Below are 12,922 nucleotides of genomic sequence, written 5' to 3' on the forward strand. Positions count from 1 at the left end.
ATAGAAGCAAAACAAACAAAAAAATATTTGGAGATGACAAAGTCAGACGTGAGAATGGTTCCATGATGATAGATGTTGAATAGTCCTAAGTAACAAATGGACAAACAGATTTGAAGAAGATGAAAATTATTAATGTGATCACCATCATCATCATCATGCTCTCCCCAACCTCACCCCCCAATGATGGCTAGGATGATGATGGATTGGAAAGACGGGGCTGTATTTTTTAAAATTTTATTTCATTTGCCAAGCTCTGCTAGTTTTATTCAGTTGACAGGAAGAGGTTTGTAAGGATTCTTGTGGTAATCTGAACAAAAAAAAAAAAAAGATTGCATTAATTACCTTACAATAATAACCGGATGAATTGGTAGGAAGAAGGCTGGTCCCATTTCTTGGGACAATCCATTGGTCTTCAAAAGTACAGGTTCACCAAGACGAGGAAGAATACAAACAGAGCCAGAGTTGAGTATACAGACGACAAACAAGTTATTGTACGTCCATTTCATAGAAGCGATCCAGTAATAACTGTCAAAACAAAAAAAGATAAAAATAACAACAACAATAACAATAATGGTTTCAAATTTTGCCACAAGGGCAGCAATTTTGGGGGAAGGGAGAAGTTACTGAGCAGTGATCCCTTATGTATCAATAGACCCCTGATTGTTTACTGACAACCACCTTTTACCCTGTGGGGGCAACTGGTATTTATCACTTATCTTGTCCTCAGTCAGCTCAATATTTGTTTTGTCCTCTTTTAAGTTCAATACCAAATCAAGCAAGTAGATAAAGATGAGGACCTCAATGTGGGGCATCTCTTCAAGGAGGGACTTCAGCCTTTTTTGTGCAATTATTTTCAATTTTTTTCTTTTTCTTTTTTTAATTATTCCTTTTGGTTGCCTTTAGTTAAGTTTAAAAACAGAGTGTCTTACCAGTTCCATTGCATGCGTTCAAAGCAAGCTTCTGGTCTGAAGGGTTTTCCTTACTTACCCCTCACTAGGCTTAGAGACCCTACAAAACAAAGGTCATAAGCACTGCCCTTCCTTCTCTCACTAAATCCTTAAACAGTTCTGCTAATAATGTTGTTTAGTTACCTGAAATGAGTTGATGAAGATTCATTCGTACCATTTCCTTTCATGTCTGTCACAACAGTTGTATTTGTAAAAGGAGACAAAAACATTATTTTGTTTTGGTTGGCAACAGTCTTGTTGATGGCAACGGCAAGTATTTGGCCATCCCTGGAGTAGGCAGCCACTGGTTTGTCATTCATCTTGTTCAGTGCAATGTCAGTTTGGTTGTAGCTAACAGACATCCAATCAAAGTTAAATGGATAGAAGCTGAAAGCAAGACCAGACATGAATTTAGATTACAACAACAACAACAACAACAATGCCGCTGCCGCCACCACTACCACCACCACAAACCATCAGTGATTTTAAAACTTATTTCCTCATGGAACCTTTTATAGGATTTCCAAAAATTAGTGGAAGCCCCTAATCCTACCTGCTTAATTTAACAAAACATTAAATGAAATAACAATTGTTTTAAAGAGAGAATTTATTTACGGAAAAGAAACAAGTAATCAGCATGACAATTAGTATGAAATCTAATTTGGAAAAAAATTCTTTTTGAAATTCTTTTTCTCCTGGAGCTCCAGAATTTTCTTTGGAATTCATTTTAGGAAACATTGTTTCACAGAATTGCTTGACCTGCTTGAAATATTAATCAAATTGGATTTTTTAAAAATGGTTTGCAAACAGGCTTTGTGAACTCTGACACTTATCCATGTGTTGACCATTTTTAGAAAACATTCTTCATAGGCTGTTTCTGACAAATCAACTCAGCTTCTTGACAGATGGGACAGGGTTCCAAGAGAAACCCCTTATGGTACAAGGCTTTGAAGCAGAGGCCAAACAGAAAAATCAACAACAGAAGATAAGAGGGGAGCATGATTAAAACCATGATGGAACATAAAAATGGAATATTTCAGACCCAGTTTCAAACTCAGTTTGGACCGGCAGTATCTGTTCATACAACCTGTGATCTGGGTTCAAATCACATTGAGGTCAGCTCTACTTTTCATCCTTCCAGAATTGATAAAAAAAAAATACAAATCAAGAGCAGTGGACTGACAGAATTGTCAGACAAAATGTCTCGGGACTTTTGTTCTGGTTCATTGCATTCTGGGTTTGTCCGAGACAACATTGGTATTGGGCTGTATCAGCTCTCGCCTTTCCCTTGAGCAATACTAGTGAGGGGTGGAGAGGGAAGACTTGCTGCATGGACAACTATCAGTTTCCATTAAAAAAAAAAAATGTTTAGTCCAAGTCAACCACCTTGAAGAGGAACTTTCAAGGTGGTCGACTTGGAAAATTGCTATCCAGATCAACCTTGTTGACCCAACTAATGGAGGCCTTAAAATTCATTTGGGATAAACACTTGCACCCTAACAATGCTGGTTGTATTCTGTCTTCGAATGCACAAATTGATGTCTCATCAGGTGGTGAAGCAGCTCTGAAGAGGCTTTAGCCCCTTCCACTGTGATACAAGAGTTGCCCCAGGACACCCACCAATATAAGCAATACCAGAACTGCTTGGAGTCACCTACTGATGTACTTAACACTAGAGCTGCCTGGGGTCGCCCACCGATGTAGATGACAAAACTCCAGCATAACAATCTTGAGCTGTTATGCAAGAGTCTTGTTGCCTACATTAAGAAAAAAAAATGTCAAGTTAGAAGGAGAAAAGCAAGATGAGTTAAAGACTGGTTGATATTATTTGTGAATCTAAATACATTAAAAATTAAATTGAAAAAAAAAAAAAAAACCCCAAAGATTATTTAAAAACTGTGTCTTACCTTGATGTCGGAGGTAAAGCAGCAGATAAGAAGTTCAGGTAGAGTGTAATGATGGTGAAAGCTTGTTTGTCAGACAACAAGAAGGAACAATTGCAACAGCAGCCAACAACCTGCAACATATAATTTATAGGAAAGTGAGGGCTAATACGTTTCATGTGGTAAGCCATCATCATTATTTGATGTCTGTTTTCCATGTTGGCATGGATTGGATGGTTTGACAGGGTCCAGTGAGCCACAGAGCTATGGTTGAGCTCAGCTTTGACATGATTTCCATGGTTGGATGCCATTCTTAATGCCAACCATTTCACAGTGTATAGCAAGTGTTTTGCTTCTTTTTCCTTTTTGTGCAAGTGATGTTGCTGAGTAACTTGCCAATAATTAAAATTACGCATTTAGTAACGAAGAAAAGGAAAAATAATTATCTGTGTGACTATTTTTGGTCAAAAAAAAAAAAAACAAGAAAACCACAGAATTTAAATTAAGATTCCTAAAATATAAAGAAGGCTTGCACTTTCAATTGTAGTAGTTCTATGATTGGCAAGAATGCATTGCCAATGATGAAACTGCATTTCTTCAAACCCAAAGTCAAACTACAAATAACCCTCATGCAAAATGGAGACAGAGATACTTACCACATTGCTATAAAAGATGGCTGTTATTACAGATTGATTAGCCATTCTAAAAATATCTTGAACGTTTTCAGAAATATCAACTGGATACCAGCAACCAGCATTTTGTTCCTTGATTGAAACTGAAGAGACTGATGACCAAAGCCAAATATAGACACTGCCATCACTGGCAGCAACCAATATCTTCGTGGCATCATCAGATAGGTAAATGCTGTAAGAATCTAAAGAGGAAACAAAATTAGGCATGGCACAACAAAAAGAAAAGAAATAACAACAATTAGATTTTCTAATTGAACTCTATCATTTAAGCTTAATTAAAATATAGTTTGTTTTTAAAATAAGAAAGTTAATTATGCTTAAATCCAAATTTTGCCTCATATTTTTTAATGATATTTCACCTCACAACTTTTTTGATGCAAATTTTTGCTGCATGGGACAAAAACTATGAAATTCATGCTTTCTTCTATCATTTAAGCCAAGATAAATATATATTTCGCTTTTAAAATAAAAAAGTTATTTAAATCTAAACTTGATTGGTGTTTGTTACTTACTCTCCCATAACGTTGCTACAAATTTTGATGTAAACCTTTTTCTACTGGACCAAATCTCAATTTTTTAATGCCAAAATGTAGCTAGGGACCAGTCCTCTTCAAAAATGTTAATGGTTAAGAACTGAATTAGCAACAAACTCCCAAAGACGCTCAGTGTTAGTAAATTGTGGCCTTAAGAATATTATTCAACTACTACTGTAGTTGAATGATATATAACATGCCAGTATGGACAATGGATGTTAAATGATGATACACACACACACATATATATATAAGCATGGCTGTATGGATAGTGAGTTCACTTTGTTATTATCTGGTCCCAAGTTCTGTATTACTGGATGGATGAATAGATAGATCAGACCAGATTAGACAGATATATTGTGTGTATGTGTGATTGTTCTAATAAACAATTTGCTACACATTTACAATTAAGTTAGAAAGATTACATGAAAGGTAAAAATGTCCATTTTGCTTCCATACCTTGGTTTGTTCCCCAATTTGAAATATACTGAGGAAGCCCTTCAATCATCCACACTTTGTTGCCATCTTTTTTCCAAAGAAATACTGACCCATTCTGGAGCAAACCAGCTAAGTACAATCCTGAAGAGTAAAAAAAGAATTTTACACACACACACATTATATATATATATATATATATATATATATATATAAGAATAGAATCAGGAGGTATGAGAAGTTAATACAGATTTATTATCTCCATGTGATTACAGCTGTTTCAGAACCTTCTCCATACTATATATTTTAACATTCAAAATTATATACATTTTACATTAATCTGTATATTTAGCATTCTATACTTATTCTTTACTCCTTGTGGAAACATTTACTACTTGGAAAGCCTAGATTTTAGGTTGCATGAACAAGTAATACTACATTATAATTCAATTACTCTATGAGCTGACAACCAGTCTCTTGCTGGAATGCTTACTGTGAATTCTGTTTGATACTCTGAATCCAATTTTCTATTTCATATGTTTTATGTATATTATATAAAAAAGACTATAACTTGAATTCTGGTTATATGTATTTTCCTTGTTTTTTTAGAGCAAATTATGTAATTTTATGGTAAAATACTTCAAGTTTTTGACATAAGTTCTTGAACATTTAAAAATTTCAAAGGAATCTGGCCCTTAGAAACCAGGAAAACAAAAGAATTTTGTTCATTATTTTACCAATATGTAAGGAATATTTTCTGCCAATTCTGAATGACATGGAAATGAAAAGACTGCATGAACAGTACTTCACAGACAACACTCAGTCACAAAGATATCATGGACTGAAATATTTGCAAAAGATTTGAACCCATGATATCCAATATTGTTTCAGTGTGTCTGGATCAGTCTCAGATCATCTGGGGATTTTATCAGCAACAGTCCAGTGTCTTACCCAGAGTGAGAGACTTATTTCTCATCTCCTTCACACCATGACATCAGCTTTAATGCTGTGTGAATGTCAAGCTTTGAATTCAAAGCAGTGAAGATCCAACCAGGACTATATTAATCCAAACCAATGAAATAAACTTCTTTTGTCAAATGTCTTCCCAATGGACATTTCAAAATATGATCAAGCTATCTTTTCTTGGAGATTATTTCAACAAAACAAAAGAAATTTCTTTAAATGATAAATATATCAAGTGAACTTTTACCATTGTTTGAGCAATTTACAGAAATGCTGTCAGCCACAAGGGGTGATACTTTAGGAATAGTTTTCTTTGTCTTCCCATCTGGAAGGTACAGCAGACTTATTCGTTTTGGATCCAAAAGAATGAGGCTTTCTTCTTCCTGAAGCAGGAGAATAAAAGGAAAAAAAAACCCATTAATTATTTCTAAATTCTAAAATAATCATATCTTTGAGGAAGCCATGTATCCAGCTCTTCAACACAACACCTGCTTCTGTCTCTGTCAAACTCTCATATCCCTTAATATTATGCTTCATTCTGTTGAGGGGTTTTGTCTTGTAGGAATTTGGTCACTTCACCAGTTCTGGTACTACACACACACACACACAGACAAAAAAAAAAAAGAAAAAAAAAGAGCACTCAGTACACTCTGGGAAATAGTTGGCGTTAGGAGGAAAGTGGTAATAACCACGCCAAGGCAGACATTGAAACTTGGTGCAGCCATCTGGCTCCTCCGTTCATGTCAAACCATCCAGACCCATGTTAGCATGCGTAAAGAGACATCAAATGATGATTTAGACTGATTTTGTAAAAAAAATTAACCTTTTTTAACAGGTAAAAAAAAAAAAAAAAAAAAAATTTGTTTTCCATTTATGAGAATTTGTGCAGAATAAGATGACAGTTCAAATTATAAAAATTACAATGCAATTTTTTAAAATTAAAGATTTAATGTCAATTTCAGCATACAGATATTAGATTCTACACATTTCCATGAAATTCTACCAGAAATATACACATAAGTACCTTTCCTAATGACTAAAACTTGACCTGATTGTAGGCTAGAATCATTATTATTTTAAGGTCTGATTTTCTTATTGGAACCGGTGCCCATTACAGCATTTCCTCATTCCTCTCCATCTTGGATAATCTCTTTCATTCAATCTCAACAGAACAGAACTTCTCTTCTGCCAAAGGAACTATTCACTATCAGAACATGGCATCTCCCCCCCCCCCCCAGTACTGTTGTCTCTCCTCCTAAATACAAACTGGCAGTAAAGTAAATCTAATGCTTTACCTTTCCAATCCAAAGAATCTGTGACCATGGTTTCTTTCTTTTAATGTTTGTAGAAGCAATAACATTCAAATGAAGAGTTAGGTCTTCTACCATATTGACTTTGGCTTTTAAATAGATATTTCACATTTTACTACTGGCTTCCTACCTGTTAAAATAAAGAAAATATAATTGTCATATCATATATATATATATATAATTTCATACAAGGTTTCCTGAGCATAAATGTGTAAGAAAAGGGAAGTTTCAAATGAATGAAACCCCAGTGCATAACTCATTACATGTTTTATTAGGGATGCAAAATTAATGATGATGATGATGTGTGGGTCTGTACATGTTTAGTGTTTTGAATAAATACAGTTCTTTTGAATGTCTGTGAAGGTGCATGGCTCTGTGGTTGGAGCGCCGAGCTTACGACCGTGAGGTTGGGAGTTCGATTCCTGGACCAGGCTGCATGTTGTGTTCTTGAGCAAGACATTTTATTTCACGTTGCTCCATTTCACTCATCTGTAGAAACATTTATAAGAAGGTGGTTTTCAAAAGATATTTTACGTAAGACTTTGCTTGCTGTGTGTTATATGAAATTGCTATTGTAACATGAGTGACCTCACCACACCAAATAATTGTAAAGTGAGCTGGACGAAGTAGCTTCTGCTTAGTGGTTTGACACACTAGCTAAATTGCTATGGAATAACAGCTGGTTATTTTAAAGAGAGAATATATTGGCAAATGTAGTTCTAGAAGAGCTATTTCGGAAAATGAGAGGGGACGGTCACGGTTGCACAAACTTGGATCGTAGGTCTGTTCGCTCAGGGCTGAAACCGGTACTAAACAACTCTAACAATTGTTAAACAGGCACTGGAATTTGGTACATCTCAGCACTGTAAAGTTTGGGAATGTTGTACGAAAAAAGTGTTTCATTAAGTTACAAACCTTCTTCGAGTCTGAACATGGAACTGAACAATGGACGCCAACAAGTTAACTTGCGGTAGTTACACAGCACAAAAACCTAAGGGGCTTCTCCCAAAATATGTGAGCGTTTGTGTGTGTGTATATATGTATATGTGTGTGTGGGCGTATGTATGTTGGGCGTGCGTGTCAGCACTTCGAAAGTTTTCTGGGTAAAAACAAATTTATAGCTTTTTAAGTATGAAATAATTTCAGAGATTGAAGTGTAGCAACCGAAAAGAGAACTTCTAATTTTGTTTCAATAAATTATAATTTTCCTTTAAAATCTATTAAATAAAATAAACAAAGTGTATATTTAAGCCATAGCATATATATACATATACATATATATATATATATATATATATATGTATTCATATATACACACATTGAGACTTGGAGTGATGGTTCTTAGCAACAGAAATACAAAACTGTAATACAATGTAGAAAAATGTGGACTTAATGATTTACGAGGCGTTCAAAGAACCTATATACTATAAGAATAAAGAGAAAGTTACAAAAGTAAGCCTAACAAGTTAATACTATTGAATCAATAATATCTACGGTCGTTTCAAACAAAAGAAACAAAATATAGTGGATGTGATAAAAAGTGTGTAGTTACTTGCCAACCGAAAGTAAACAATGTCTGGTCTCCATATTTAAAACTCTACAGGTTCTCCCGTCATGCATCCGAAATAAGAGTTATTTCCCCTTTCGGTCTCTTGGTTAAAGTGCGCGACCGACTTTGAAATTCTTTCCGTTCTTTGACTGTTTCCTTTGTGTTACGGTTGCCCGGTAGAGGCGCAATGGCAGCGGTCACAGGATCGCGGTTTCGATTCCCAGACCGGGCGTTGTGAGTGTTTATTGAGCGAAAACACCTAAAGCTCCACGAGGCTCCAGCAGGCGAACCCTGCTGTACTCTTCCACCACAACTTTCTTCCTGTTTCTGTTGTACCTGTATTTTCAAAGGGTCAGCCTTGTCACACTGAATATCCCCGAGAACTACGTTAAGGGTACACGTGTCTGTGGAGTGCTCAGCCACTTGCACGTTAATTTCACGAGCAGGCTGTTCCGTTGATCGGATCAACTGGAACCCTTGACGTCGTAAGCGACGGAGTGCCAACAACGGTTGCCCGGCGATCTTCGTAAACATGTTATTATCAGACAATAAAACTGAAAAAAAAAAAAAAAAACTAAGGGGAAAATGTCTACATCCCTATAGCGTCTTTGTTTTCAATCATTAGACCGCAGCAATACTTCAGCATCAACTTGAAGAATTTTTGGCGAACTTAGTCTATCGGTCTGTTTTAACGAACCACTACGTCACGGACACGTAAACACACGCCTACGAAATCCACTCACGGGGGATTGAACGCGGAACCATGTGGTTGGGGAGCAGACTTCTTACCACTGAGCCACACTTGCGTCTGGAATTAATCTTCACGAAAATTTGTGCTTTTTAATGCTCTTTTCTACAAATACTTTTTAAATGGTGAAGATTACGATAGTGACCTTGCACACATACATACTGACACAATTTTTTCAAAATTTCTTCATTTTGTGTGTGTGTGAATGTGATGTGTAATGCAAGTGTTGAGAAATTAAGTACCAGTTGCGTACTGGGGTCAATCGAATTGACTACACCCACCAAAACTTCGGGCTTTGTGCCTAGAGTAGAAAAGAATAGGTTGTAACATTATTTTCCCAGGGAACCCATTTTTGCTCTTGCATTCCAACGGAGGTAGGGAGGGATGAAGTATGTGCTAATTTTGCTCACTGATGATAACAATAGCTGAGAAGGGATGAGATGTGATGGGTATAGGGGCAGGGCCTAGCACGTATAGGCATAAACAAAATATTCTTTGGACTTCATTTTCGTGACAGATGGATTTTTCCTGAGCACAGTGAATTGGCAATCATCTTTGCCCTTTATCATCTCCTCTGTGAGGCACAGCATTTTTAGATCAGCCTTTACTACCTTGTCCTATTGTCTTCCTGGGTTTCCCTCTTTCATAAGTTTCATCCACTTCTAGTGATTGGTACTTCTTTATACAACTGTCCTTATCACATTACATCTGATTCCTCTTACGCATAATTTTCTTTCAACACATTTGTACTTTATTTGTTCTACTCTAACATTGCACATCCAATGGAGTAAACTAACTTCATTGGTCCTCTGCATTCATGGCCCATATCTCACAGCCATGTAGCATTGCTGTTTGTACTCAAGCATCATACAATCTGCTTTTCACTCTAAGAGAGACCTTTTGTTGCCAAGAGGTAATAGTCCTCCAAACTTTCTCCATCATATTCTTATTCTAGCAACTATACTTTCAGTATATCCCCCTCCACTGCAAATTAGGTCACCTAGATAACAGAAATTATTTGTGTGTCCTACTACAAACTGTGATGGCTTCAACCATACAAAGCTTATATAATTTACAACTGAAACAAAAAAAATGAAGGCCAAGACACAGTCAGTACTCACATGACATACAATTATTATTGTCCTCACAACAAAGAAATTTTAGCAATATAAATGTGATTTTATAATGAAATAACTGAACCTGTTTGAGTAACAAAAGACCGAATTCATTTCACTTGTCGATGAAACACCTTTTATTCAGCAAAGTTGAGACATTTGTGTCAATGCAGGGGTTGTAGTAGTAGTATTGATGTACACTAGTGGTAGTGGTTATGTCAGGGACAGGTTTCACTAGAACACTACTCCTACAATGAACGTGACCAAATTTGCCGAGTTGAAAATATTAATTCTCTCTACTTAATGGTTAAGATGTTGCGTTCATCATCACAAAATGGTTTTGATTCCCAGACTGAGTGGAGCATTGTGTTGTTGAACAAAACCCATCATTTAAACATTGTTCCAGTTCACTCGACTGTGACCCATTCAGAAGGGTAAATGTCACTTCTATGCCATGGCAACTGGCCCAGTCAGTCTTGGACTCATGATAGAACTTACTGCTCTCTTAGTACTGTGTCCACACTATATACTGCTGACTATTCAACATGCATCTGAATGTGGCCGATGCCAGTGCCTCTTGACTGGCTCCTGTGCCAATGGCATGTAAAAAGCACCATACAAGTGTGGTCCATGCCAATGCCTCCCGACTGGCACGTAAAAAGCAGCATTTGAGCATGGTTAATGCCAGTGCCCTCAGACTGGTCCCATAAAAAGCACTCACTACACTCTTAGGGTGGTTGGCATTAGCTGCAGAAACATTGCCAGATCAGATTGGAGCCTGGTGCAGCCTCCTGACTTATCAAACTGTCCATCCCATGATGATTAGCTGATTATGAAGTGTATTCTATTGTGATGCCGATTAAGTGACATCCTATAATTTAATAAGCAGGAGAGAAAGAAGGGTCATCATCTTGTACGAAACAAGAAAATAAGGAAACCATTGTGTGTGTGTGTTAGTCTCCTTGTCTTGGCATCATGTGATGGTTGTTTAGATGTGCTGCAGCAGAACCATCTAAATAACAGCTCCACTCAGAAGGTTGAAAGAGAAGATATTGCTTTGTGAAGAAAGAACACCGTGTATTGAACATCTGAGAACCAAGTTGTATTTCTTTTTTTTTACACCTTTTACTCAAGGTCTCAGATATGTACAAGTAGAATAAGTTATACAAAACATTTACAAGTGAAGACCATATTCATCTTTTGTGGAATCCAAGACATAGTGGCTGAATGTCTACTTGCTGTTGCTTGTCTCATGGTTGTGCATCTCTCTCCAAAGTGAGATTAAGAGCTGAGGCAGTCATGTCTTGCTCCTGTCAGCCGCAGTGAGAAAGACAGAGAGGTAAGTCCTAGAATTCCAAAGTTACAAGCTACTCCACCTAGCCATTCTGAATTATTTCTCTTAGCTGTGTGTATATATATTGGGTTGACAAGTAAATTTTGTTTTTTAGTGAAATAAATCATTTCTTTTCCTACAAAGAATGAACTTTAATCAATTATATATTTTCCATTTTGTCCGATGACCTACCAACTTCATGATCCCACACTCATCATAGAACTTCCGGTTTCATGTCATCATTATTGAACGTTTTACTATTCAAAGAATTTTGCAAACTTTCAAATAAATGGTAATCTGATGGTGCAAAGCCTTTATGGTGGACGTGGAATCACCTCCCAACCAAGATCCAATAATTTTTCATGAGTTAGCAAAGCCTTGTGATCAGTTTTCGTCATTTGTTTTTCTTGGGGTTGCCTTCACAGCTACCAAGAAGGCAATTGTTTGATTTTATTCTGAGAAGATACTCATTCAGAGTGAAAGGTAGACTGTATGACGCTTGTGGGTGAACAACTATGCTACACAGCAGTGAAACATGGGCCATGACTGCTGATGATATGCGTAGGCTTGAAAGAAATGAAGGTAGTATAATTTGCTGGATGTGTAATGTCAGTGTGCATACATGACAGAGTGTAAGCGCCCTGAGAGAAAAGTTGGACATAAGAAGCCTCGGATGTGGTGTGCAAGGGAGACAACTGCATATGGATGAGGACAGCTGTCAAGTGTCACACCCTAACAGTGGAGAGAACCCGTGGAAGAGGTAGACATGGGATGAGGTGGCGAAAAACACAAACTTCTGTAAAACCAGGTTCTGGTGGGAGCTGGATGCTTTTTATGTTGTACTGGCACCAGGCTCTTGAAGACCAATCCTCTTCACCAGGGGATGAGGAGCCATAACACTTGTTTTGTATAGAGAGATGTTTTTGCTTTATTGCCTTCATCCTTATTCTTCTCACTCAGCAGCGAGAAAGAATGAAAGTAAATGTAAACAATGCAAAGAAAAGGGGGAGGGGAAGAGAAGAGTCACTATCTCTGGTACCAGTTTGAGCAGAGAGAGAGAGAGAGTTGCTGCCAGATCCCTTGCACCAAGTACACCTTGACAACAAAAGTATTAACAGGTAAGACAGGCAAAATGTGACCCATGACCCAGTAACTCTCAAAAAGAGTCAATAACTCTAAAAATCCAATGCACTTTTCGGCAAATTAATGCATTCATGGGTTAAGCAAATAACAAACAACACAACAAGAATAAAATTCACCCTTTATTGCAAAATGTCCATGATTTATGCATCTGCAATTGTAACTTCAACTTCAACACCAGGTTCAATGCTGATAGATGTCTGAAAGATCTTGTTAAGGAAAACCATTACATGCAGAAAATAACAGCCAAAACTCTTCTGATGACAGTAAACCT

At 36.9% G+C, this 12,922-nt stretch overlaps 2 protein-coding genes across 3 annotated transcripts in view; both read right to left on the bottom strand.

The window, feature by feature from the left end:
* LOC106868169 (uncharacterized) overlaps window positions 1-8,422 on the bottom strand; it is a 57,134-nt gene extending 48,712 nt beyond the window's left edge. Inside the window, exons 1-8 of one of the 2 annotated variants that reach the window (XM_052970292.1) lie at window positions 8,316-8,422; window positions 6,749-6,893; window positions 5,701-5,836; window positions 4,515-4,634; window positions 3,487-3,704; window positions 2,855-2,964; window positions 1,092-1,334; window positions 343-525 (exon numbers count right to left, since the gene is read on the bottom strand). In XM_052970292.1, the coding sequence (XP_052826252.1) occupies window positions 343-525; window positions 1,092-1,334; window positions 2,855-2,964; window positions 3,487-3,704; window positions 4,515-4,634; window positions 5,701-5,836; window positions 6,749-6,841 (1,103 nt within the window). In that variant the 5' untranslated portion in view covers window positions 6,842-6,893; window positions 8,316-8,422. The remainder of the gene's footprint in view (window positions 1-342; window positions 526-1,091; window positions 1,335-2,854; window positions 2,965-3,486; window positions 3,705-4,514; window positions 4,635-5,700; window positions 5,837-6,748; window positions 6,894-8,315) is intronic. The other variant, XM_052970294.1, reaches the window with a different exon arrangement.
* Window positions 8,423-12,757: 4,335 nt separating this feature from the next.
* Window positions 12,758-12,922, bottom strand: part of LOC106868311 (40S ribosomal protein S20) — a 4,023-nt gene continuing 3,858 nt past the window's right edge. The window contains exon 4 of the mRNA XM_014913505.2: window positions 12,758-12,848. Coding sequence (XP_014768991.1) covers window positions 12,792-12,848 — 57 coding nt within the window. The 3' untranslated portion in view covers window positions 12,758-12,791. The remainder of the gene's footprint in view (window positions 12,849-12,922) is intronic.

This window comes from Octopus bimaculoides, chromosome 8, assembly GCF_001194135.2.
Source record: "Octopus bimaculoides isolate UCB-OBI-ISO-001 chromosome 8, ASM119413v2, whole genome shotgun sequence".
In the NCBI taxonomy this organism is placed as follows: domain Eukaryota; kingdom Metazoa; phylum Mollusca; class Cephalopoda; order Octopoda; family Octopodidae; genus Octopus; species Octopus bimaculoides.